This window comes from Sceloporus occidentalis, unplaced genomic scaffold (genome assembly GCF_023333645.1).
Source record: "Sceloporus occidentalis isolate IW3139 unplaced genomic scaffold, rSceOcc1.0.p SCAF_11, whole genome shotgun sequence".
Classification (NCBI taxonomy): domain Eukaryota; kingdom Metazoa; phylum Chordata; class Lepidosauria; order Squamata; family Phrynosomatidae; genus Sceloporus; species Sceloporus occidentalis.
This window is the reverse complement of record NW_028316991.1, coordinates 2,311,772-2,339,737: the sequence shown is the minus strand read 5'-3', so window position 1 is coordinate 2,339,737 and position 27,966 is coordinate 2,311,772. Positions and strand designations below refer to the sequence as shown.

The 27,966-nt window shown below is 40.6% G+C and overlaps 1 protein-coding gene across 1 annotated transcript; it reads right to left on the bottom strand.

The window, feature by feature from the left end:
• Window positions 1–545: 545 nt before the first annotated feature.
• On the bottom strand, window positions 546–27,729 carry LOC149305430 (ras-related protein Rab-2A-like). The gene is made up of 7 exons (XM_089477331.1): window positions 27,663–27,729; window positions 23,089–23,156; window positions 21,273–21,355; window positions 20,789–20,881; window positions 19,341–19,452; window positions 4,740–4,808; window positions 546–638 (listed from the first exon to the last, which is right to left on the bottom strand). The coding sequence occupies exons 2-7, from the start codon at window positions 23,134–23,136 to the stop codon at window positions 546–548; spliced, it is 498 nt and encodes a 165-aa protein (XP_089333457.1). The 5' UTR covers window positions 23,137–23,156; window positions 27,663–27,729.
• Between the last annotated feature and the right edge of the window lie 237 nt (window positions 27,730–27,966).

Genomic DNA, 27,966 nt, shown 5'->3' with positions numbered 1-27,966 from the left:
CTTATCAAAATCCCATCTTCTGTTTAACATAGTCCTGCAAAAATGCATTTTTCATACCAGGCCACTCACCTTTGACTTAATACCATTGGGGAATTTTCAAACATGATACTGAAAAAATGGTTAACGCTACGTAAACAAATAGACTAATAAGAGAAAAAATATGGAAAATTAAATACATTTTTTTTTTCTTTTTTACATATTTTTATATGTCCCTTTAAACAGGTCACCACAAAAGCTCAGAATTCCACCTACATAAACCAATTAAAATACTCAGAAAACGTTTAGTGTTTAATACAATTCAGTTTTTAGTCAAGGGACCAAGACAACATTTAATAACAATCACAATCAATAAACCTAGAAATCAAAAAGCAAATAGATACAGTATGAATACAATTTTCAAAATATGTCTTTTTTTTTTTTTTTTTTTTAGTGAACATTGAAATTCTGCATGGGAAGGGAAGGGTAGGGCAGGGACAGAGAGAAGGTAAAAGATGGCCTATGAACAATAATGGCCTTAGTAGGCTCTTGTTGGAAGGAAAGATGGTTCAACAGCAGCCTCCTCCGGCCTGCTGTCCTCCAAGATGTGACCCGGGTGATCCAGGTGTCGAGTGTTGTGGTCCAATTTTAATCCCGTTTGCCTATAACAGAGATTAGAATGGTATAATACATAAATTACATTTTCAAGTCAAATATTCATACCTGAAAATCACTTAACCTGATTTTTTTAATTATTAATTTTTTACTTTATTTATTTTTTTCGAAAAACTAAGACTTGTAAGGCCCTGTTACCTCCCACAAAATGATGCCAATATTGTCCACCATATTGTTTTCAATTTTCATGGTAGGCAGGTGTTTGCCCCACATTTTGCACTTTACTTAATTTTTATTTTATTTTTTAAATAAGGCCCATTATTATTATTATCCTTTATTTATATAGCGCCAACAGTTTACGCAGCGCTTAATACAATACATAAATTCAAGGCATATGACAAGACAAGAATTGACAGACTAAGACAAACAGATACATTTGGTGGAGAGAACCCTGCTCGCAAGCTTACAATCTATCCTGTTTTGCCTTGTGGACCGTAGGGAAGCAAAATAACCATTTAAATAATCATATCCACTTTTAACCAATATAAGGTAGGGCTTCTTATTGCCTTTTCATTTCTGCTGCTTGCTGGAACATTCGAAAATATGTATCAAGCGGAGATGCAAAATAAAACACTAGTGCATTTTACCAAACGCCTAGAACAGAAGATTAGCACAGGTTTTGTTTGGCTAGTGAGTAAGCCCAATGTTATACATTTGATCAGGCCAACACACATCACCCAGAACATGGAGATCCATAGTTGGTTGGGATTAGATCAGTACATGCGCTCAATAGAAGATAAACATGACATGAATTTACTTAAAGCGCAGTTCTCACAGTCCGCCACATGTCCTTCATCAGGTCTGTCCTCATGCTGTTGTACTACAAAGCCAAGAATCTTCAACCGGCCTGTGCCATACCAAACACAAGTTGAGGATGATTGCAATTGCAGTTTAGATCAAATGGAGTGCTACAAATGGTCATTTCTGGTATACAGCCATGAATACGCACTAGAATGATTTTCTTTTAAAGTCTGCATTTTTCAACCCACTCCTGAAGTTCACAGGAATGTTGCCAAGGCAAAATAAACACATCTATTTTACTACTGTATAAGGCATACATCGAAAAGGAGCCTCAAATACGTAAGAGTAGAACATAAAATAACTAAATAAAACACCAAAATGGGTGAATTAAGTTTTTCTCTGTTTCTACAGTCCCTTATTTTGGTTAACATAGCAGGCGAAGATACAGAGATAGGTGCAATGGCGATACAGTGTAAAGGGTACACAAAGGGTTAACTAGGAAAAACCCGCCCTCTGTTCTGGAGAAGCAGAAAAAAAATCCAGCTTTTCCCGCAGCCTAAACAAATCCAGAACAAGAAACCTTACAGACGCTAAACTTTTTCTCTCTAGACGGCATCTCTCTTTCCATGTTGAATCAGCTGTTGAGCGTGGATGCATACAAGTGTTCCGTGTCATCAATAATTTCTATGATCCCCAAAGACATGGCAGTCCGCCAAGAACCCACACACGGCGAGGTTCCTTTCATTCATCAAGATCACACTTATATCTTAACACTCGCTCCCTCAAGTGGATTTCACCTAAGAATACAGCGCTTTATGGGGGGGGGGAGTAATACAGTAGCTTTCAGAAATTAAGCTCTTAAGGAAACTTTGCGTCACAGTAAATCTTAGATTTATAGCGCTTGGCAGTTGCTCTGCAACTGTAGTAGCCTTGGGGTTTCTGGCAATCGTTTGGTATTGACAGCAGCTGATGTGGTTTCTGTGCTTTCTTTGACTTCTCTTTAATAAAAACCACTGCCCTATGGCCCATTGGTTTTGCCCCCTCTCAGCTGGCAGCAACTTCTTGAGGGCCGGCAGAGTGAGACTTGGCACGAAGCCAACCAAGTAGCACAGACGGCTGCCTCTCGCGGCAAATTGTAATCAGAGCCCCATAAAGGCAGATTGAAGGGGTCAGGTGCTAAATTACGCTGCGCAAGAACAAGGAACAAACCCAAACCTGGCCAACTTTTCTATAGCTTTTTACATTCGCGTTGCTGGTTTAGAATAATGGATGATCTCCCCTCCCCCAGCGTGTCATATGCACTCTCCATCAAGAAGACAAAGAGCATGAGATAATAGCAGAGTCCCGGGGAGGGAGAGATGGGGAGAGTACAAAGACACCGGGGGTGGGGTCAAGAAGGATGCTGGGGAAGAACAGAAAGACGACAAGTGGGGCACAGTGAGGTGCTGCGGATTAGCGTAGTAAAGGAGAAAAGATGGGGTCTACCAAAGCTGGAGGATTAACCATGCGCAGGAGCGTGCCTGGCATGGGGGGGTAGGAAACTGTACTTTACAAGACAAATAAGTAACACTGTGGCAAGCAACAGCTCAATAGCCTTAGGTACATAAAGCCCAGAAACAAATGACATAAAATTGCTTAGGAGGCATATACAGAATGATCTGGACTCTCGTATATAGCTCTGCGTAAATTATTGGCACAACGTAAAGGAGATTTATATATACACTGTACATATGTGTATATGTATGTGTGTTTGTGTTTGTATGGGGGATCAGTGCTTTTTAGTGAAACGAAGTCACAATGTTGCAGGCGCCTTTGGCAATATAAGGGTTACTTGCAAGACGACTATCCTTTGAAAGAAAGCTGCATACATAACAGGCTCATTTATTATCCCAGCAACACCAAATAGGCAACAATTGGCACACATAATGGGGACGGGTTGATAAACAAAACAAAAAAACTAAGCTGAGAACAGCCGCCTCGGGGGTAAATATATCTGGGCAGTCTGAAAACTGTTAATGATCAAAAAACAGCAGTCAACTCAAGACAAAAGGGAATGAAATCCTACAGCAGTCAGGGCTGAGCCAGGTGGCAGACCTTGCAGTATCTGCCTTTAGGAACAACTAGTGCTTGAAATTTAAGTCCTCCATTTACTCACAGGCCACATGTAGTGTAAGCAGCTGCTGGAGCTTTCCCACAATGCACTGCCACGGTCTCCAACCCTTGACCCCCAAAGATATCATGGACATGGAAAAACTGCCTCGAGTCCACCTCCCTGTGGTCATTCTTATGTACTGGCACAACTACTAAAGCCAGAGAGGATCAGTCGCAAACACTCCACGTCACAGACGTCGCACACCTTAACACTAGTGAGCTTTCTAGGGTTCCACGGCTTCTTTTGGCTATACTCAGTGAGAGTTCCTAGGCATCGTCTTCATTCACACACAGCAAGGACCATTAAAAGGGACAGTCTAGAGTCCCATACAGCCCTACCAATAAAGAATGCATACTCAAGTCATTTGCCAAGCTTTAATTTGTGGGCTAGTTAAAGAACGTATAGTAAAGTATTAAGCTGCAGCGCACCACCCCCTCTATCGTACGGTCCTAAAGCCGGATGGTGGTGAGCCAAACATGTTCTGCAAGCCTAGGAGCTGGATGGCGGGCAAAGATACAAATGCATGGGGGTATTCGGCAGTGTCCCCCATGCATCTGCAAATGGAGACAAACTCAAATTTCAGAGGGGCATAGACATCACATGCATATGGAGTGTCCCATTAAATCAATGTGTATACATGTATCTGTCTATATCTATCGACCTACCTACTGATATGTATCTATCTACATACATACATATCTATATACACACACACACACACACACATTCATTCATACACACACACACACACACACACACACACACATTTATACATATATAGGCAGAAAAGGGCGAGTTTGTACAGTATCCCGTTACCAGAAAGTTGAGGCGGCAGTAAAACTTTTAATATAAAAATGATCGTACTTTAACTGCTAAACAGCTTTAAACACTAATCAGTATACATAATGCGTACAGTTCACACAACTGGTTTTCATTTCTAAGGTCAAGGAAACAGCTGGCAACTATAAAAGTTTCGTTAGCAGTACCAGCAACTTTCAGTGTTATCACAGATTTTGAGGAAACAGGTACAGAGCCTGATCTGTGTGCGTCAGAGCGATGGTGTTAACCAGTTCCAGCCCAAAATGAGCTTATTCTACACTAATGCAAAGATCACAAAGGACCATAACATGACAACTAAAACACCCCACGCACAAACATGCCCCAAAAGCCTAGCACACAAACGGAAAGTCATTACCTCATTGTTAATGTCGAAGACGCCTTCTTGGATTTTTTCATAGATTTCCTTTGCCGTGTTTATAAATGCCTGAAAAACAAAAGCGGGATTAGAAATATATTCTGTTAGAGAGACGCTTCTGGGAAATAACTTTGGAAAGATTTGGTAACTTTGCACAGCAGATTGCAAGCGAGCCACGGCCGTGTTAATTGTAAATGCAAAAATACTTTCTAACTGCTGAGGCCCTATGGAGTAGAGAATCCTTTATTCAGCTATTACATTGAAAAGAAAAGGGCTGGAAATGGAGGGGCAAAGGGAGCACACACCACATTTTGCTTTCCACGCAATGTTTTTAACCATTTTTCACCCCATACATCTGTAAGTTAAATGTTTTAATAAGGTGCTTATAGAAAAAATTCTGTATGCAGGGCAGCAATGATTTTAATGCATGTTTTGTATAACCATCCCAGGTTCAAGGAGCTGTAATGGCCCCCCTACTCTTTAACGATACATATGAATAAAGTAAGGTGATACACCACCGGTTCACAATCATTTTACACTTAACAATATCCTATGTCCATTCTTTGGTACTGATACTGGGCTCCGTATGTACGGTTGCTGTCTGTGTACAACACTGGGGGACATGATGGCTACACGCATGCATTTTATAAACTGTGTGTCCAATACATACAATGATAATGTATAGCTTTGATTCTGGATGGCGGGCCACTGGTGCGTTCCTGTATTTTACCTACGATAAAATCTCATCTACCTGCGCAATCGCACAATAACCTTACAGCATTTAACACACGTCGGCACTATGATTTTGTGTATTCTTCTGCATGTGTGCTTGAAGGGTTAACAAACAGATTACGCAGCATTGATTCCAGACTCCGGAAATCCTTCTTGAATTGTCAGAGTAGGCAGCTCTTCTAGCCAATGGTGAAATTCCAGCTATGAAGTCACCACAGTAACAGATAACAGGCACGCTTTTACGAGCTGCCTGCTGCCAAGGCAGCGCCATTAAATATTAATAGCGACCTTCCTAACATTGGGCAGAAGACACTGGAGATGTTCCGCTTCAGCAGAGTGAGCTACAGGAAGATGACACTTGTAATGGCTTCCATTCAATCGGGTGCCGCTTCACTTGGCTGCAAGATGTGTGTAAGGGAAAAAGAAGGCATCCGTAACCTCAAAATCCACACCAACAGTTCACATTTACAGGAAAATGTAACAAAACACCAAGAAAATGGCAGCACTCCCACCTTCACTATTTCCCCCGCGGAGATAATTCATTACAGATAGAGGCGGAGATGTATCGAGTATCTTTAATGACATTTCCTAGCACGTTCTCACAAATGATGGGTGTGGGGAGCAGCATGGATTTTGCTACACCGCCATCATTTATGCACGAGGATCCAAAAACAAGAAGATCCATCAGCCTGCCAGACATGTAACCTAAATGCTTCACTGATACTTGGGTTAGTAGATCATAAATAATTAAATGCAAAACACTGATAAAGCAGGGCAAAGGTACAAATAATGCAGCCATAACCCCCTCCACGGTATCATCAGGTCAGCCATATATAACAATAGACAATGCTTTGGTATAGACATATTTTATGGGTAGGTATGCTTCCTCTGGAGCTTGAGAATTCGTATACTTGGCACAATCAGTCTTAAATGTTGACTGTAACAAGATCCGGTGCCTTTAAGGAAAGGAATAAGCAAACATTTGGAAAGAGTGACTTCCCCATCAGGGTCACAGAAGGTGCAGCTTAACCTGACCTTTGAACCTCAGGAACCCAGCTGCTATGTATCCCATGACTGCTTTGGTCAGATTGTTTCGTGGGCACGAGGGAGATCAGATCCTCCTTTGGCAGACTGTATAAGAAGCGAGATGGAGGGGGCTGGGGTTATGAAGGTATACTGGGAAGGGGACATCTGTAAGGATGGCGACACGATATCACCAGATCATTCCCGTGTGGGTAGCAACAGAGGCAGAACAAGGATGTCTGCTTAAATGCCAACACACCTCGTTTGTCTCCTTTCTTGTATTTTCTCAAGCTATGATATGCCAGAAAACAAAACTTTGAGGAGGCTGGCAAGCTGAAAGCGAAGGGCATCAGGATTCTGGGGCAGGCTTACTTATCCTCATCCTATTTATAATTCAGGTCAGTAGAGGGAGATGTAAATGATCTCTGACTGATAATACACAAACGTTGACAGACAATACACAGGCTGAGCGATCAATCTATACACCCCAGACAGATGCCTTTTGCATTCAGTGCAGGAGGACTTGTGGTTTGGGCCCAGTCCCCCTTTGGTCGATTTCTCAGTCTGGTCCGAATCAAGACAAAAGTTTTCTTCTCTTCACATTTTTTTGTACATTATAACTATCTATGGAACTTTCCATCACAATGTTTCACGTAATCAAAAGCTGTATTAAGATTGTTTTTCCATAAAGTATCCACAGTCTTGACAAAATTCAACCAGACAGGGAAAAAAACCAAATTATATATATATATATATATATATATATATATATATATATATATATATATATATATATATATATATATATATATATATATATTATACACATATCTACTATTGTTGCAAAACAGTATTATTCTTTTATTTATAGCGCCAAGAATTTACACAGCACTTCTTACAATACATATAATCTAGGGATAAAACAAGACTAGAATTGACAGAGTAGGACAAACCGATACATTCGGTATAGAGGGCCCGGCTTCTGAGCTTACAATGTAGAAACATTACACAGCATATCTGTAAAATAATTACGTTCAGGAGGTATACTCGCTAATAAAGAGACACGTTTAACACCCTGTACTAAATATATTAGCGGGCTGGGATAACACCCAGGTTACAGATTTCTGCAGATTCTTGCATGAATGCAGATTGTAAGCCTCCTTTACCTTGTTCTGCGATTCCATATTGTTATGTGTTGCACTATTTTGTTATGTCCTGCTCTGTACAGCGCTGTAGAATATGATGGCGCTATATGCATAAACAAACAATAATGCAGAGCAGCTACACAAATCGCTCTTCGTATAGACATAGTCACCGAACTTTAACAGGGAACGTCCACAGGAAAAAGGGGTTTGGTAATGATTTTCCAGGTGCCGTATTAGTATTTATTCTTACGCCATCATAGGTTCTTATTATCCTTACGGCAATGTAAGGAATAATACATCGTTTTAAGTAGAACTCTATGTGGAACATCAGGTAGAAAAGGATCCTAGTTTAAAAAAAGTAAACAAGGTTCACGAAAGGACTCATCACAGTTCTCCTTGTTTCGATGGGGGAAGCGTTTGACTGCTGCACTTGCCACCAGAGCTTTGTTTCCTAATTAACAGGACTGATATGTTTTCACCTTTAAAGGCCTTACAGCTCCCCAGAGCAATCAATCTACTGCAGCTCAATTACTGCGCGGAGCCCGGGCCGCGCCGATGTACAGGGAGAGGGTGGGCGCAGCGCGGTATGAATATGCATGGGACTTTAAGTGGGTGATCGCATCATCATGGACGAGGTCACGAGAATTTGCAGCAAAATAATGAGAGGAATTAACGCAAGTGCGTTTTTCCAAGCGTGTCCCGACGTTGAGGAACACCTGGCTCGTTGCCAGTCTCGAGCTGATTCGCGATCTTTACCAATAGAAGTTTTTCATTTTTGAAATAAGGGAAGAAAAGACAAGAAAAAAAAAATCCTGCGTTTGCGATTAACATACCAATTATCGCAATGGCCTAACAAACCATGCTAATTGAAAACGACGGTCAAAAGCTGTAGAAATCCAGCCAGCTGGGATTCCTTATGGGGTGTTCAGTTGTTCACATTAACTAAAACATTAAACAGAGCCATGAAATCCTGAAAATGTGTTATGATAACTTCATGTAAACAAGCACTTAACAACTGGCACACGGAGGGAAGCATTAGAGCGCTCCCCGCACTTCCTCGCTCCCTTGTTTCATTATGGGGGGGGGGGAAATCGGTTACATTAAATCCAAGGGCTCAGTTTATTTTAGGTCAAGTGAACGTATACGCTGATTTATGGGCGCACAGGAACTTACGCTGTAAGCGAGGCTGCCAAGAAAGGATTACTGTAACTTAAGTGCAATATACCGTTTAGCCACAATTACCCGCAAATAAACATCAGACAATTCCAATTTAGAATGACTGACATCAAAAATTACATGCAAACTGTTTTTAGACCACATTACGCTGTCGCCAGTTTAAACAAACCAGCGTTGTTCGAACGAGTAACAGATGAATCCCTCTGCAGCGGCAGGCCCGTGGATCCAGATGTTTGAAATCACATGCGCCGCTTACTCTAACCCACCTCGGCGTTCTCCTACGGCTACACGTTCAGTCTTTCAGCACGCATCAAGTTAAATTACAAAACGCGGTGGCTCCGGCTTCAGGCGGCTGCCTACTTTTTCCTCTTGGCCAGTAAAAGCCCAATGTGCTGCACATTTTGGCACAGGTAGAGGGAACACCGAGCTGATAAACAAGAAACGGCTGGAGACCATCGCCTCCAGGACACGGGAAATAATTCTCTGTACACACATGTAGGCTGATAGGCTGCGGAACATGCAATCTGTACAAATGATTTCATGATGTAATAGAGAATGTACGGATTATATACACACACACACACACACACACTACCATTCAAAAGTTTGGGGCCACATGTCCTTGTTTTTGAAAGAAAAGCACATTTTCCATAAATAAATAAAAAAACATCTAATGGATTCGAAATACAGTGTATATGTTGTGAAGGTTGTAATTGACTATTGTAGCTGGAAACATAGGTGTACAGACGCCCTTTATCACTCCCATCACTCCTGTGTTCCAATGACAGACTGTGCTCGCTAATCCAAGCTTAAGTGTTAATCATTATAAAATCCTTTTTGTTACAGCTAGAAATGTTCTTATTTTCCATGAAAACGGCCAAGTGAGCCAAAACCTTTAAAACGGTTGTCTGTATATACTATACGGAAAAACAACCTAAAACCACAGAACAAACCAGAACTAGATAAAAGTGAAATTAAAAAAACCTGTTAACAGTAAATAAAAAATAATAATTTTAATAAACCTTACTTGCCAAAGACCACCCCGCAGAGCTGGCTATTCACACACTTGCCCTTTCCTTAAGGAATGGGCAAACCGTTGTAGGGCTGCAACAACGAATCGATAAAATCGATAATAATCGATTATGAAAATCGTTGTCAACGATTTTCATAATCGATTAGTTGAATCGATTTTTATCGATTTATAAAATTATGTTTTTCAGAGCAAATGCTCTGAAAAACTCCCTTCTATAATCCGATCTCAAATAGAGATCGGATTATAACTCTAGAATCCAGACCCCCCGCAGAGCTGCAGGAGACCTGGATCCTCTCTGCCACCCGGTGAGGGTCTGTGCAAAACGCGCAGACATCCTCCGCTTCTCCCCTTCCGCTTCTCCCCTCCACTTCCGCCGGGGCTTCTATTACTGAACCCGGCGTCACGTGACCTTCCGGTGCGGCTTCCATCATGGAAGCCCCAACGGAAGCGGAGGGGAGAAGCGGCTGTCTGCGCGCATCACACAGACCCCTACCGGCTGCCGGAGAGGATCCAGGTCCCGCTGCAGCGCCTGCTGGGGATTTGGATTTTAGTGCGCGATGTGCACTGTGTACTGCCACTTCCACCTGCCCCACCAGGGGTTAATATATCAACAGAAGAAAAACAGGACAAGTAAGCAGCACTGGGTAAGTATTATCTTTATTTTTATGCTCATTTGCCCTGTGTTTCTACTGTTGATATATTAACCCCTGGTGGGGCAGGTAGAATTTTTGCGGGATCTATTAATTATGTGCATTTGTGGTTTTTTTTTATGTCTAGAATATTTGATTTATTGTCCATATATTTATATATATTTATATTGTATTGTGTATTTTTTTTTGTCTATATTTAATAAATATAAATATAAAAAAACAATTTTAGTGATGTCAGTTTTTCTTATATCGGGGGGGCATAAGACATATCAGGGGGCACAGTGGCATAAAGGGGCTATAAGGCATATCAGGGGGGACAGTGGCATAAAGGGGCTATAAGGTGTATCAGGGGGGACAGTGGCATAAAGGGGCTATAAGGCGTATCAGGGGGCACAGTGGCATGAAGGTGCTATAAGGCATATCAGGGGGCACAGTGGCATCTCAGTGGCATATAGGGGTAAAAGGCATATCAAGGGTAAAGGCATATAGGGGGCTATAAGGCATATCAGGAGGGCACAGTAGCATATCGGGGCACTGTGGCATATATATGGGGCTATAAGGCATATCAGGGGACAAAGTGGCATATCAGTGGCATATAGGGGGCTATAAGGCATATCAGGAGGGGTATAATGCATATCAGGGGACAGAGTGGCATATAGGAGGTATCCCCTTATACCTCCTATATGCCACTCTGTCCCCTGATATGCCTTATACCCCTCCTGATATGCATTTCTGGGACAGAGAGGCAAGCTGGGGGTGAGATGTGCATAACTGGGCAAAAATAGTTTACATGAATATTTACTAGTAAAGCTTTTTTTGGTATTTTTTGAGTTCTTGTTAAAATATAGCTTTAATTATTATTATTATTATTTTTTTTACCCGATTAATCGAAAAAATAATCGGCCAACTAATCGATTATGAAAATAATCGTTAGTTGCAGCCCTAAACCGTTGTAGAGGAGGCGTTTGAGCTAGCTTCATGAGCCACGGTAAGATACCGAATTTGAGCGCATGTTGGCTTCACAGCTCGAGGACCTGGGAACACCATACACCCATCTGTGCCAAAACGGCTGAACGTATGCATAAAATATCTTCCAAGGGTTTAACACAATTAGACTGCAGTGCCAACAATGCTTTTCGTTGTCCACTTTTTTATATTAGTGGATGACAGGCAGCCTTCCATCTTTATTCAAGAAATTACCACGTCAGAATGGGACGAATACATAGAGCACAGCGCATGCCTAAAGAAGTACATCAGAACCAGAAGGGGAGGCCAGGAGTTCAATGTTAAGAAGATTCAAAAATTCGATAACACGAGCCCAAATAAGACAAACTCCCTAAAAGCATTTCGGAGAGACGGACCTCTAGCTCTTTTAGAACAGAGAATCTCGCGGTGGTTTTCCCATCTGTGCGGCTTCTCTTCCAGTAATCACTGAAGTACACAAAGAGCAGCAGCACCGTGGGTTTAGAGTGTGCGGCATGAACAATATGGCAGACCTGACACCAAGGGCTTCCTATTCTTAAAGGGGCAGTAAAGGGTTTTATTTATTTATTTTTTAAAATCTACTTTCGTTTCAATTAAGCCTGAGAGGTACAATCAGGATCGCTTTGGGAAGAGTTACTGTTCCTAACCTAATACTTTTTAATAGAAAATTTAAAGGGACCGCTCAGCGCTCATTTGCATTATAGTCCATGCGATGACTACAGTGTCCCTTTAAAAAACACAAAAAGGCAAATTCCTCTTTCCCCCCCCCCCCTAAACTCTTACAGTATTTCCCAAAACGAAAGCTTTTTAAATTAGATGTTTCATTTGAAAAGGTTTAATATTCATTTAGGTATAAGCTCATCAAGTCTCACATACGCCGAAACATAATTGGTTTAGGAGTAAGGGACTTTTTTTCGGTTACCTCTGTGGGGCTTTGTGACCTGTGTGACATACAATGCAGAATTAATTAGTCTGCAATCCAGAACATTGGGGGGAGTAATCAAGCAATTAGCGTGATAATTATTCCCGGTTTTTAAGTAGGTTGTTTTCCTAATACATATAAATGGTTAATTTAATTTAAATAAGAATTGAAATGCAATGCAAGTGCGCCATTTTGGAGGCGCACTGTGTGTCTTAATCATGTACCGCCGGCATCTATAGGGTTAACAATGCGATTTCTGCCCAGGCAGCTGTATATAATGTGCCTGTGAGCGGTGTGTGGTACTGTATAGCGTACAGATCTGTTTTGCATAGCCCTGCATCCACCGCTATTACTACATATTATAAATCATACCACGGAACGTGACTGGAAATAATGAGATGCTTCATGAAAGCCAGTTGGATAAACAGGATATGTTTAGCTTCTGCCCTAACTGAAAGACCAAACAATATTATTTATTTCGACTAACTAAAGAGACAGGAAGTGTACAGATTAACCCACGCAGCGCCCGGTCGCGGAAACCCGCACGCACGGGGATAAAGAACAAGCAGATGTGCATTGCAGGGAAGACATCCAGGCTCCTCGCCGTCAGAGGATTAATAGATTGTCACCTTCACGTCAACGCTCTCCATATTTCATACAGAGCAATTCTGTCCGTAATTGTACTGGGAATTGGATGTGTGTAGTTTATGAGTTAATAACGGCTCTGTACTTTATAACCTCAAAAACCAATAGAGAAGGTGTTTATTAGTTCAGGGAACAACAATTACGGAGTTAACCAAGACCCTACCCAAGGCAGCGTAATGGCGCTGGATATTGGATTAGCGCTTTATATATATTTACACAATATCTTTCTGCGATCACCCATCTTCGCTGAAACAAACATAAGACCGTTAGAAATAATAATTTTAAAAATGTTCTTGCATATATAGTAAAATACATACAAGCCCCTTCATACGCAGAGCTGACCAATTGAGCTCCTGCCATAAAAAAGGTATTGCAACTGCAACACAGTTACTACATATGTAGTAATGATGGTGTGAATAAGCCCCTCTTCATGACGGCTGCACCAAGGTGGAAATGCAATATAGATCACGTTTAAAGGAAAGTGTTGAAGATGCAGCATACAATCCCCAGTAAAATTCCAAATCTAAACACCTGAGCGCCACTTAAAGAGCAAAAGACCAAAGGGAAGGAAAAAATAAATAAAATCAGTAAACTGTACAAAAGCCGCAGTCTCTGTATGCAAGAGCAAGTTTTGTGAAAAGTGATTAAACTGAAGAAGCGTCTGGAACATTACATTGGTTGCTATCGTAACTGCACCACTTTACACCAATATTTATTTTTCTATACAGCACCCTCTCTGCCAGCCATAATATGCACTTAAATTAATATGACAGCTGTGTGGTCCTCTTAAATTAACACGGCGTCCCCGTACGCACTTGCCCATTTCCCAACACTCAGCTAATTGCGGTCTTCTGAAGAGAGCCCCTGTGCGCATGCAGGGGAAGCAATTGATTTCAATGGGAGTACTTTCCTCTCACTGATTGGCTGCATCAATTAGTGCACAGAAGAGACAGGGAGCTGGAACTTCTCCCTAAAGGTACATGAATATTATATATATATATATATATGCACATTTAAAAGAACGTATATTAAAGTACCCACACAGTATTTACATGTGTATTCTTCTTCGGCGAAGCTGTATGGGACAATGGACTGTCCCTTTAAAAAAAAAACACACTGAGAAGAAGAAGAATCCCGAATAAACTAAACATTTATGGCTAAAGACTCCAATAAAACCTATATATGGGGGATGCAGGGAGGTCAAGGTATTCACGAAGGGTTAAATAAGTTAGCATACACAAATTCAAGAGGTAAACAACTTTGCAATTCATTACTGGTTTGTATATTGTACGCAGCATAGTCTTTCACATGTTAATGTGAAGAACAAGAATAGAGCCTTTCCATTCATGGTGGCATCCCTCAAGGCCCCCTCTCTCCTCCTTAAGTTAAGCTATGTGCATATCTTTTGTCAACGTATCTAATTTTGGAATTCCGTAGAATCATTTTGTACGCGGAGGCTACTATTTCTGCACCTAAGAGTCTACTCTACATGCACATGCGCATTTTACATTTACTACATGTACACAATTAACAAAAGGTCTTCCTATTAAAATATATATATATATATATACTGTACAGTGGAGCCATTTGTTCTGCGTCAGCAACTATGTTGCACCCAAATGAGCCGTTTCTCATGAGACTTTATTCATCGCTAAAAAAGGAAAAAATGCCATTTGATGAAAGTTGTCACCAGCCGAACCTCCTGGTAGTGGACTCTATCATAGAATCACAGTATAAAGCCCTAGACTTGTATTATACACCTGAGAAGAAGAAAAAGTATTCTAAATGTAATGCGTGCTTCACAGAGCAACTGGTATGAACACTCATCCCTCAGATACAATGCGTATGCGGATTTTAAATCCAACATCAACGTTTGACTGCAGATGAGAACCACTATAGTCTGCCCATTATTACTGCTGCGGCTCTCATCTTTGATTCAAGATAGTCACATACCTATCCTGTGTATGCTTAAATTCTCTCAGTCTATTAACCCCTACCACATCTGCTGGGATGCTGTTGCCCTGATCTACCACCCTCTGAATAATCACCTTATTTTGTTAAATGCAGAGGGCAACACGGTTGATCTCATAAAACCAGTTTGTATTGGATAATTCCTGCTTGTGGATGTTTACTTCACCAACTTTTCGGCAGAGGAATATCCCAAAGGTCACAGATTAGGAAGAGTTTAAAAATATACAAGTTACTGCTTTAGTGTATGTTGCTGCCACCTAGTGGAAAAACTGGGGACTTCACTTGTAACATAGGTAAGCGGTTTTAGTGTATGTGTGTATATATATATATACACATATATTCTAGTAGTGTAGTACCCTTTAGACAGAAAAAAATGAAGTTACTGTGCAAAAAAAATTTCTTGCCTTAGTAATAGGGAGAACCTATATCATTGGTTTCCTAAACACATTAAGGCAGAAAAACCATGTTTCATCGCCAACTTCACACAAACGTATCTTTCAGGTCACAAATGATGCTCAGTACCTCAGACAATATTGTTCTGCTTTTTTTTTTTCACTTTAATACAAAAAAAAACACATGAAAAATGTTGCCTTATTGCACTGTTGAAAACGTATATTTTTTTTATCTGAAACAAAAAATAAAAGTGGTGGTTTCCCTAAAACTTGACAAGTCTCTAACAAACAATAGACAGGAATTAGAGTGCCAGCGGCTTAATCACTAGGAGCCATGTTTGAGCGATGCACGACTATCGGGAAAGGACTTGAAATTCACTGCCATAAAGTAACCTCCAGTTGACATTTATAAGCTGTGCCGCTGCCAAATGATGCGAGCCTAAAACCGAGCTCTGGGTCAGCGGAATTTTTTGTTCAATGCAATATTTCCCGCAGACCACACTACTTTAATGTCCAAATAAAAACCCTTTCCTGGGACTGAAACTTAATTATATTACAGGGCATCCCCAGAGGCCAATTTATGTTTACTGCCAAACAGGCATGCCTTCATTAAAAGTTTTTTTTTTCTTTTTCACAAGGAATTCATAAGGAAGAATAATCACTTGAGCTCAGCAAAGAGCACTTTACCCTTTATATTAGGATTATTTATTTGTAACTCACGCAGTTGGGTGTCGATATATATACACGTGTATGTATACAGAAATAGTATTTAAAAATCCTAAATTATTGAAAAAAATTATGTTTTTTATATCATGCCAACGGGCTTGGAATGGGACCCATGTAGATGAACGCTTAACATGTGAACTGGTCAATAACAGTAAAGTAGGGGGCAGAAAAGCTTCAAGTTTCAAACTGAATATGAATCCGCAATACAGATTCAACTCAAACTAAGGAAAAACTTTGGAACTGGTAGAGAGGGGACAACGTGGCAGCCATCGACGCGGATTATGGAAACGTGAGTGACCATGACTTCCTAGACCATTGCCTGCGTGCCACGGAGCCCGGAAGCGATGAGCGGGCCCAAGGCTGCTTTCCTTTTGCAGCATCTCTGATCTCAGTCCCTGAATCGATACCACTCTCTGCATCCCCCCCCCCCCCCCGTGGCTCATTTCCGTTACCAAAGCCAATACACCCCTGCATCACAACCCCCCACAGTGGCCAGCTTTACAAAGAACATAATCCTGTGCAAAAAAAAATCTAAAGACAAATGGTGCTTTAGAGGGAGCCGAGCCAGGCAGCAGTTAATCATTCGGACATGGAATCTGGTGCTATGACACTCTGATTCCGTGTATCAGAAGATCTTATTTATAGTCACTGGTTTATGTTCTAAGCGTGGCCTTTTTTCTATTGATTCCTTACTGTGTTACCTAATGTAAGAGTAATTTCTGTAAGTGGCAGCAGAAGAGCACCAGAAATATCTAAACACATTCTTTTTATACGGGAGTCATTTTGAGTGACCGTGATATTTCTGCATGGAATCACTAAGGGTGGTAATCTCTGAAAAGGACCTCCTGTGTCTTGCGTTCTAGTGATAAATCTGCTCTCCAAAGCTCAAGATCGGTGAGAAGATGTATCTCCATTATTCCTGAACCGCTAATTAATCTTGAGCTGTCATGTTGATGGGGGATCCTGCTAAGCTGGCTGACTTCCTACATTCCTTCCCAAGCCTCCCTTGTAGAAAACGCTCAAAAAAAAAAAATTAAAAGGTAAGGAAGCGGAAAGTTTCTGAGTAGGTAATTAATTGACTGCCACTTGCAATTATGGATAGCGCTTGTTAATTATTTCTTTTAATTTTTAAAATATCCAAATTCATATGTTGTCTAGCGCGATACGAACTTCAGGCTGGATTAAGACCTGAAAATTGTGCACATTCTTATGGATTTAAATAGCGCCATCATAGTCTTTAGCGCTTTGCAATGGATAAACAAGTAGTGTAGCCAATAACTTGGACTTCCAAGGTGAGGATGACCCCGAGCAAGTAGAGGTATATGGAGGTCTATACAGGAGATGAAAGTGGAAATCTTTGAGGTTGACCAACCACACAACTGGTTCCAAGAACTAAAAATGATGACTAGTCGCTCAGATAACATGACGGAATATGGAATCCTGTAACAAAGACACAGTCCTCCTGAAGCCATTGTAGTTCCAATGAAAGTGACACGTAAAAAAAAAAAACAGTACACGGGCCAAAGCTAATAGCCTTCCTCGGCACCCTAAAGTGTGTAGGAATGAAGGCTTGTGAGCCAAGCTTTAATACGTGTACCTGTGAGGAGACGGTTAACGTGTAAACATTAGAAGTCACTATTGAACTCACACTGGTATAGATGGCGGGGCTCCAACCTGCTTGCCGATGCATGTACAAAAACAGAAATCTAGAGCATAAGCGCGAGGCTCCTCACCCTGGCCGGAAAGCCCGTCGGCAAATGGATGCTAAAGCCGTAAATTAATAATTTAAGGCTGCAGCATCCATTTGCTTCCATTGCCGGTGGGCTTTCCGGTTAATGTGTATATTGCGTGCAGGAAACATTATATGAAGGAATGAAAGCGTATCTAGGTTTTTTAGCTTCAATCGATTAGGAGTCCATACCTTGCACCAACCTAAACGTTCCCTATGAAGACACTGAACCATACTTTTTTGTAACATACTTACATCTAGCTCAATGAAACCAGTATGCCTTAACGTGTGTTAATGTTACTGTCAAATAATTTTCACTCTCCCTGTAATAGCCCCGCGGAATTTGCTGGTGCGCTATAATTTGAGAGGTTCCGTTAAATTTCCGTGTGGTCCCCCTGCGAATGCATAGGGATTTCACGGAGCATCTGCATCACCCCCCACCCATTTCATGTACCAATGCCAATTAACCCCTAGCGCTGGCTCTTACATGTGAATGCATACACCGATGCTGTCACTGATTTTAATGGGGGTGCTTTCCTGCAACTGATTGGCTGCTTCCAGCAGCCAATCACTAAACCCAAAATGGCAGACCACGGAGGTGGCACTCTGCTGCAGATTAAAAAGAAAATGAAACAGCTTTTACGATAACTGAATTTATTTATTCAAGCCTCATCTAGCTTTTACTTTCTCTATGTCAATTACTACAATGATTTTGGAGAGATTTTGTTTAAAATTTCCCTTACGGAAGCCAGGATCCGTCTCAGTGAGGCAGAACGAGCTTCCAACAATTTTGCTTTCCTGAATTTCTTCCCCTTTTCCTTACCACAACTTTTAAAAACACTGCCTAAATCAACAATAAGGGAGATAACTGAACGGGGAAGAATAATCGAGCAGACCCTGAGAGCGGAAACGATAAAACAAAGCTATCATCACACAGATAACCATAAACTGAAGTCCTGAATGCCCATATGGTATTGATCGGGATCCGAGGATGTCATAAGCATGACCACCTGTACCCCATTCAATGGTGATACACGACAACCAACATAAAAGCAACAATTGCGTGGAAGTCGTTATTTAACTTGGTACAAGGGGTTAACGTGCATTAGTTGCAACTAGGCACATCCACTCAATACATCAACATGCAGGAGACCTAGAAACTGCATAGCCAAGTGACATAAGGGGAAGATTAACATTAAAATCGGGGTCCTCGTGGGAATATTCTGAAGAATATTGATTAGTTGTACAATTTATTTGATAAAGTAAACGCCAAGCAGGTCATGCTGTAAAAAGCAAAGCGTAACCCATTCTGCAACCCGGTTTTTTGGAAACCACTAACCTCCAACACTAGCAAGCACTCAAAAACCACATACTTGAACTAGTAAACCCCTGTAAGCTTACACACAGTCTCTGATATTCCGAAAGCTATAATATACCGTGAAACACTACATATGCGTTAAAACTCTTGCTCACCTCCTCCACGTTAGAAGCTGTTTTTGCAGAGGTTTCCATAAAGATGAGTCCGTGTTCCCTCGCAAATGCTTCACCTTCTTCTGTTTTAACTTCCCTCCGCGACTCTAAATCACTGCAGATACGTGTTTTGGGATTAAAAAGAGTTTGGAAATATTTCCGGTAATCACATAATACAAGAACATTGACGTTAATTCCTCTGATGCCAATATATTTATTGAAAAAAATAATCTCTGTGTTAGTTAGATTTGTTTACACCAGTAAACCCCTATCTATAAAGCTGTTGGCATCAACGAATTTGCGTTCAAGTCATACCCAAACGCTTGCATTATTTCAATGTATTTCTAGTAAAATGAAATAATAATCTAGTCCATCATGTCCATTATTTTCTCATGGACAAAACACCAGTTTGATTAAATTTTTTCCATTCCTGGAGGTGCTCGTTGCTCGGCCAGTCTAGAAACAGACAAAGGCCACCTGTGGTCAGTGGTGGACCATGGAGCGTAAGTAATGCTCCCTGCCTGTTACTGCGCACATACTGAACAGATGATATAGCGGGGGAGAAAAGGTAAGCATGTCGGCAGAACGTCACGATAAGGCCATGCTTAGAATTTGGTTCAATAACCACACTGACCGGCAAAATGTTCCAACAAATCTACGTTATTGCAGGCTTGGCTTCAATGAAGAAGATATTCTTACACACAGGTGTGATAACCGAGCCAGGAAACAGGGCTATACCATGGTTTATGGTTTTAGAAATTAGGGCGAGGGCAGGATTATTATTTTACTTCATAACTTTCCTTTATTTGTGGGTTGTTTTTTTTTTTAAATAGCAATACGATACAAATCTTTCTGACTAAACAACGTAACGATCAGGACGCTACGAGTGTACAGTCACCCAGTCTTTCCTTTTAATACCACTAAATGAGATGTGACCATCCACAATCAGCAGTGACACGGGAGCTCCTCTGTAATGAGGGCACATGGTGGGGGGCGGCAGACTAGTCAAGGGCATGGCTTTTTGCCAGTTACATTAAATGAACTAATTAGGATTCAGGGGCATGAGGAGAGCCGAGGCTACTTCCTCAAAATTACAGTTTTCTCCCATTGTGGATGGAATATCTTTCACAACAGCAAGGAAATAGCTCTGCTTTCATAGTGAAAATTTAAATTAAAAGTTAATGGGCATTTCTAAACAAGGTATCACTTATAAAATACTTTAAAATGTGGAAATGATGTCACTAGCGCAGCAATGAAAAACAAATATCCTTTCACCATTCTCATCATATTACGAGACAGTGAAGCATGCCGACATTGAGAGTTTACCTGAGTGATCACAATTACATACACATTATTATATTATATTATATATATATATATATATATATATATATATAGTAGAGGTGGGGTGTTTAGTTAAGAAAGACAGGTATGATACACTTTTTCCTCACCTCTTATTGGCAATCAGCATAATCACCATGTTTGAATTTGAATGCTGGCGAGCATCTTCAAGCCAGGTAGTAAGATGGTTGAATGTGTCTCTCCTTAACACAAGACAAGGGAAAGAGCGTGAGCGCAAAAAAATAATAAATAAAAGGCATTCTAGTCAAGCACATTTAAGACAAATTTCCTATATATCCAGCAGTACATTTGGTCCTGAAATCCATATTGGAACAGGCCACAGCCTTAATTGTAACAGCGACCACATTAACGATGACCAGAATGATCGAGAACAGAAACAGCTTTGCCTGTGTTTATCGTCTTGCTTTCCTATATTGTCACTGGGAGATTAAAAAAAAGATACTTATAGGCCTGTTATTATAAATTCAACATCTTATTGCCGCTAACAAAAAGAGCTGTGCTGAATTACATTGAGCGTATTTAGCCGTTGACAACACGTACATACATTTCCTTTCTGTAGAACACGACTCTTACCTTGTAATATCATAAACTAATAAAGCCCCTGCTGCACCCCTGTAGTACGACCTTGTGATGGAACGGAAGGACTCCTGACCAGCCTGTTGGAAGCCAACAAAAAAAATCTTACTATTTGAACATGGCGGCAGGACGAAATACGCACAGATTGCGCATGATAAAAGAAAAATGTATGCTCAACAGTATGTAATAGCATTATAACATGGCTGTGTTTAAACAAATGATCGATTGTACATACTACCCATTAATAACATAAGGTATTATGCTGATATTAGGCCTCTGTAGAACAGAATGGGGTCTGGCTCGCATTTTTTGGAACGGGTCATGTGACCCAAATGATGAAAAAAAGAGTCGACGCGTAGGAGCGTTATAATTTCTTTTCCTAGGAGCAAGTAGGCCTCTAAAAACTTTCCGTGGCAATCCCTGACATCCCAATTTACCGAATGGCTTCACAATACATGAATCATTATTAGAGCGCAGAAAGGAAGCCTAGCAACTGAGCGCTGGAGACAAATCTGAAAGGAAGCAAATAACCCAGAGCTGTGCATTTGAATTCAATAACCCGTTCCCTGGGGCAGCTGTTGACACTAGAATAAATAAAGCCCATTGTAAATAAATGATGAATGACATCTTTACGCCCACCATCTGCTGGTGTAGAGGTTGTTAGAAGGCCAAGGATGCAGATTTTATCCGTTCTATCGGAAGCAGCAGCCGTGCTTTCTGCAGCCCCTACACTTCGTTTGGACATATTTTCCATTTTTAATTAGTTTAAGCTAGAAGCAGAACCCTCAGATTCATTGACAAGAAACATTGTTCCGTTTCTTTGGTGTGTATGTCATCTTCACGGATGTAGTTTATTATTAAGCAATATTTATACTTCTCATTGAAGTCTCAGCGGTATAAACAGTAAGACGGCACACATTCAAACACCGTGCAATAAGTCATTACGTCTGAAAATGTATTTTCTGCATTTTTCAACCATATCACTAGTGATGCCGTGAACGGCTGCTGAGCCCAGGCAGGCAGCCATCTTGGCTGAATGTGTACACAGTACCACTGCGTCATGCGTGACCAAAATAGCCTGCAAAGCCTTAGGCCAGGCACCACAGGGAACCCACGGAAAGACCCAGGGAGGAAAATAATGTGGGGGCAGGGGAGACGCAGGCAAAAGTTAGGGGCAGACCGCTCACACGTGTGTACTTGAATGTATTTATATATATATTCCCACATTAAAAACTTGTTTTTTTGTTTCTAATTTAACCCTATTGAGAGTGTGCACATTTCTTCAGTGTGCTGTAGTTAAAAGGCCTGTGCATATTATTACCACATAAAGAAAAGGCAGATGAGGTGGGGGAGGTGGCAGCTGGATCCTATTCTTTCAGTGTGAAATCAATCACATCTCAAATTACAGAATGGCCCATATTATTTAAGAAAAAACATAATGAAGGGACAACACAGTGTCCTGGTCAGGAACAAGGCTGCTGGAAAGGAGTACACCACACAGATCTTGCCGCGTCATGTAGATGCTTTATGGTCCAAAGTATTGTACAAAAAGACATCTTTAAAGCCCATGAGGAAACTGAGAAAGTGAGAGAATATCAAACTCAATACAATTTGCTACCGGTGGCGGACACCTCCTACCAGAAAGTCCATGGGCATATCAGACGGTACAAAAAGTTGTACAGATAGACACACACAGATGTTATGAAAATAGTAAGGCTGCCGATAGAGTCAATATGAAGGAAAGGTTATTTTTAAAACAAGCACTAAGTCGGCATCTAAGAACGAATCGTAATCCTTAAAGCTCATTACTTACAGTGTCCCATATCTGAAGTTTAATTTGCTTGCCATCAATGGTTATCATCCGTGCACCAAATTCTACGCCTTGGAAAAAAAAAAAAATAGGACAAGTTAGATTTCTCAAATCACACAGATTTCTCAAGGGTCACATCACACATACCAAAACAGAAGGCTGCAGAGGACCTCTATCCTCCTCTCTGGCAGCCTCTGCTGCTGCCGGCACTTCCTCTGGGGTCTTCAAAGAGGGAGCACCGGCAGGACATGACCTTTTCCGGTGCTCCACCATAGAAGCAGCGGTGGGGGATATCTACGCGCAGATGTTCACTGGTGAACGTCTGCATGCAACCTCCGCTGCTACCCAACACTTCCGCCGGGGCTTCTATGAAGGAGCACCAGTAATTAGGGGGTAAAAGGCACATATGGGGGGGCAAAGTGGATTAATGTGAATATTTGCTAGTAAAACGTTTTTCCTATAGGGTAGTCTTATATTCAGGCTTTTTCTTCAGGGTCGTCTTATAAATCGAGCAAACACGGTAGTTAGAATTTAGCATAACCCTAAAAGTAAAATATCGATCAAAAATATTCTATGCATATTCAATGTATTAACATTTGCACAGTGGGCATATGAAATATGTATGCTTGATGCACAGTGTATTAAGAGTAAATTGTTTTAACATTTATTCCCAACAGAGCAAGTTCCAACCTTAATGACGCAATATCCTCCGAGTACGGACTAGCCCCTGCCTTACAATAACAAGTAACTCTTAGGGGTTAAAGGCACCCCACACAGGTAATTATGAAAAATACTAAACACGGCAATAAATAAATTCTTGGTACATGTCTGAGTACTTCCAACCGAAAAGGAAAACTGAAACAAGCCATCACAGTTCGCCTAAATTAAGCAACTGTTCCTTTTTCAGAGAGATTCATGAAATATTTGCTGGTACATTGAAAGCATACATCATACTTATCGCTCATTGTAAGCTTCAATGAGCACATTAAGGATGGTGGCTAATGGATGGCAACATAAATTCATGGGAACAACAACTTAATTACATTAATATAATTAAACTACATATTAGAATGTACAATAGACAGAGATCCATCAAGCTTTACAAATCACCATAACAGACATAGATGGCATTTTATTTTTCTTAATATAACTTAAAATGCACCAGAGCTAACAGCTCTCTATTTCTGACAATATGCTTTCTTTTTTAGTTTGTGGAACCATTGGAATTAAAATTCTTTTAAGCATCTCAAATGGCAAAGGACTATATTCAATGTTCAAAGAAAAATCCAGTATGTTTAAACTACATATTTCATTCTGCAGCTTTAAAAAAATGGAATTCCAAATTAATTATTGGAGGCGGTACTGGCTTTTATTTTATAATAAAAAAAAAAAAATGTTTTTCATTCGTTTGGCTTGCTTTTACAAGTTTTCAACCCCCTGCTTTTGGGTGTTTGAAGACACAGTTACCTTACCCACTGGCCTCCAACTATGGACCATAAAAGTTGCCGTCAAATATCATGGTGAAAAACTCACTACTAAAGGAAGGGAAGGGGTCTGCAGGACACTATTTTTTTCAATGGGACTTCCCTATTACAGACACAGCCTGACATATGCATTTTTCATAAGCAAGCTCCTTAATGTGACCCTTTGTCTCTGCCGTTAGGTTATGGCAGCTAATACTGGAGAGTTGCGCACAGCATGTTCTCGAGTTACACTTTTCTGCCTTGTAGAGGCTGCAGACTCATCCAGTTTCTATTCAATAGAGTGGAATTAAAACCACTTGTTGCCAAGGATACCTGGGGCAGTTATCAGACACCAAGAAGCTTTTCATGTGACCCACATGGCTGAAATAGTATGGCTCTAACTCAAAAGCCTACTCTGAAACCTTCAAAAACAAATCTACGGCCACATAAATTCATTAAAACCTCAGCATGCACCTTGTAACACTTAGAACAACATATTGTGTCTAAAAATCCCAAAGGGCAAGAAGACGAGTTAGAACACTTGCAACAAATGGTTAAGCCGGCAGCGTGGCATGACGGTATTCCCCAAACCGGTCCCTTCCTACGCGAATAACGCTGCAGAGTTTGTTATATTTAGAAAACGAAAATCTACACTGCCATCTACCAGAAATTGAAGCATTACAACGGAGACGCAGTGCTTCCAAACAGCGTTCAAGAATTGGGAACTGTCCACCCGATGTTTGGTCAACAATGCCTCCCTCCTCTTTCTCAATAAACCCACCCAAACGATAACTTGTGTTTTGCTATTTTTAACGCAATCCGAGTTGCTATGCTGATAATTTCCTGTAATTTGTAGATCATAATTGTCACTAGGTTGTGTATAAGGCAAAAAATAAATAAATGAATGCCCACTTCAGTAGCGGCTGTCCCTGTGTCCTACACGTGTGTCTCTCAGCAGTTAGGCGAGTATCTGTCTCAAGTCTCTGAGTTTACCGTTTGCGGTTAAAATATAGAAAACAATTTCAAAGAACCAGTATTCCACCCTTAAAACCTGGGTTTACTTGGTAATTGTGAGGCTATTGTGAGTCTGCAAACTTGTCCACCATACTACAACTGGACGGCTCTGTGGGCAAACCTGGCCCCACTAGCGCAATTCAGAAGAAACCTGCTGCTGAGTGGGCTGCGGAGCTCCTGACGATCTCTGTCAAAACAGCCATGCTCTCACCAACATTAATAAAGAATATCAACATTCATTTATGTCTTAGTAATACATGTCCATCCCTCCATACATTTCAAATGATGCTGTTGTACGGTTCCATATATTTTCCATAACCCAAATCAGTATGTACAAAAAACAAACAACCAAGTGATAAAAATATGTCAGCACATATAATGTTGCAAAACAGAAATCAAATCTCTTATACATGCAGATTATATAAGGGTTTCACCTAGGGTAGGTACCAATGTACAAAAGAAAATTTGTCTGGCCCCTCCCCGGGGGCATCAACATCCGTCATAAACTGACGCCCGTTTTAAAAGAGCTTAGGAGTGGGATCAATCGTGTCACTGAAATGCCTCGATAGCGACACCGACCACCCACCCCAGGATGCGATGTGACCGCTCTCTCTGGAGTGATTCTGCCACTCGCAAGATGACGGCACGTCCTGTAAACAAAATAAAGAAGTTGAAGAGTTCTCAGGAGGGTCTATCCAGACCCTCATGAGAACTCTGGCTCCACTAGTAGGTTGAATACAGGTACTGCATTCAACCATGCAAGTCAATGGAGCCCAGCTTTCTAATTACAATGTAATTAGTAAAATAAATGTTAAAAAAAATTAGAAATGGTAACATGTAAAAATAGGTCGTTACCATCAGGGGAACCTACCAGTTCCAAAAAATGTTTTAAAAAAAAGGCCAAAAATAAATAAATAAATATATATATAAAAAATATTTTTATGAGCAAGTCCTAAAATTAGCGCTTCATTTTCTCACATGGAAAGAGTTAAAATACTGGCATGTAATGCCCATAGGGTGTCTACTTTTTAGACCCCAAACAACCCGACAAACTGTACTCGGGAGATGTTGCTGAACACATATTGTGGTGTTGTGTGACAGCGATATATACCAGGAGCTGTAAATTCATACCTAAAGTACATGTGTGGGAAAAATACACACACAAAAAAAAAGGCTGGTGGTAGAATTAGCACATGGAAAGAGTTAACATACCAACAATATGTTAACATACTAACAATACACTGGGGTGTCTAGTTTTCAAAAATATATGGTTTTTTAGGGCACACTAAATTGGCCGTGCTCAGAGATGTACCAAATCGGGCATGGGCAGTGGATCACCAAATGTCAAAGTTCAACATTGAAAAATGTGCATGCCCCAAATGTGGCCCTTTTGCCCCAAAACAGCCAGGCGAACCCGTGGGTGGTATCACTGTACACAGGAGATGCTGCTGAACACATATAGGGGTGTTGTGTGACAGTGACATATACCAGAACCTGTTAATTCATACATGAAGTCAAACGTGTGTGAAAAAATGCAAATAAATGACTACAACAAAGTTTGACAAAGACTGGTGGTAGAATTCGTGCAATGGGGTAAATTGCATTGGCCGGCTTCAAAGATACCCGAAATGGCACATGGGGCAGAATTACTAGATTTGGGGAAAAAAAATGGTTTTGAAATAGCAAAACACTACCTGTACCTATTGCCTCATAACGTGCAGAAAAAAGCAAAAAAACCATAAAAACACTGGGTATTTCTAAACTCAGGACAAACAGTAGAATCTATTTGGCAGGTTTTTTTTTTTTTTATTAGCTTTTATAGATAAGTAAAAGATTTTTCAAGTAGAAGTCAGAAAAAGTATTTTTTTTCTCAATGTTTCACCATATTTTATACTTTTTTTTTTTTTTTTATAGTACATGATATGATACGATCCCGTGTTCAGTAAACGGGAAAGAAGAAAATTGAACCGAACACGAGCACCGCAGAAATGGTAAATCAGCAATTGTCACAAAGGGGTTAAGCAAGTCTTTCAGTGGTTTCTTATCTTATCTCTCATCCAGATAAAATATGTCATTAGCAGTTAGCTATAATCCACTTACCAATTGTCAAGTCATGTACAGGTTGGAACCTCTTGTCTGTAAACTGCAATAGAAGGCATGATTTCCCAACTCCTGCAAGAGAAAAGAACACCGGAAAAATAAATTCTACATAAAAGAAACAAATTTCAAGCACATAACTCCTCTAGATTGCAAGCTTGTGCGCAAGGCTCTATTCAGCTAATGTATCAGCTTTTCTTAGTCTGCCAGTTCTAGTTTTGTTACACCCTTCGAATAAATGCAATGTAAAAAGCTCTGCATAAATTGATGGTGCTATAAAAAAAAGATCATAGAAAATAATAATACC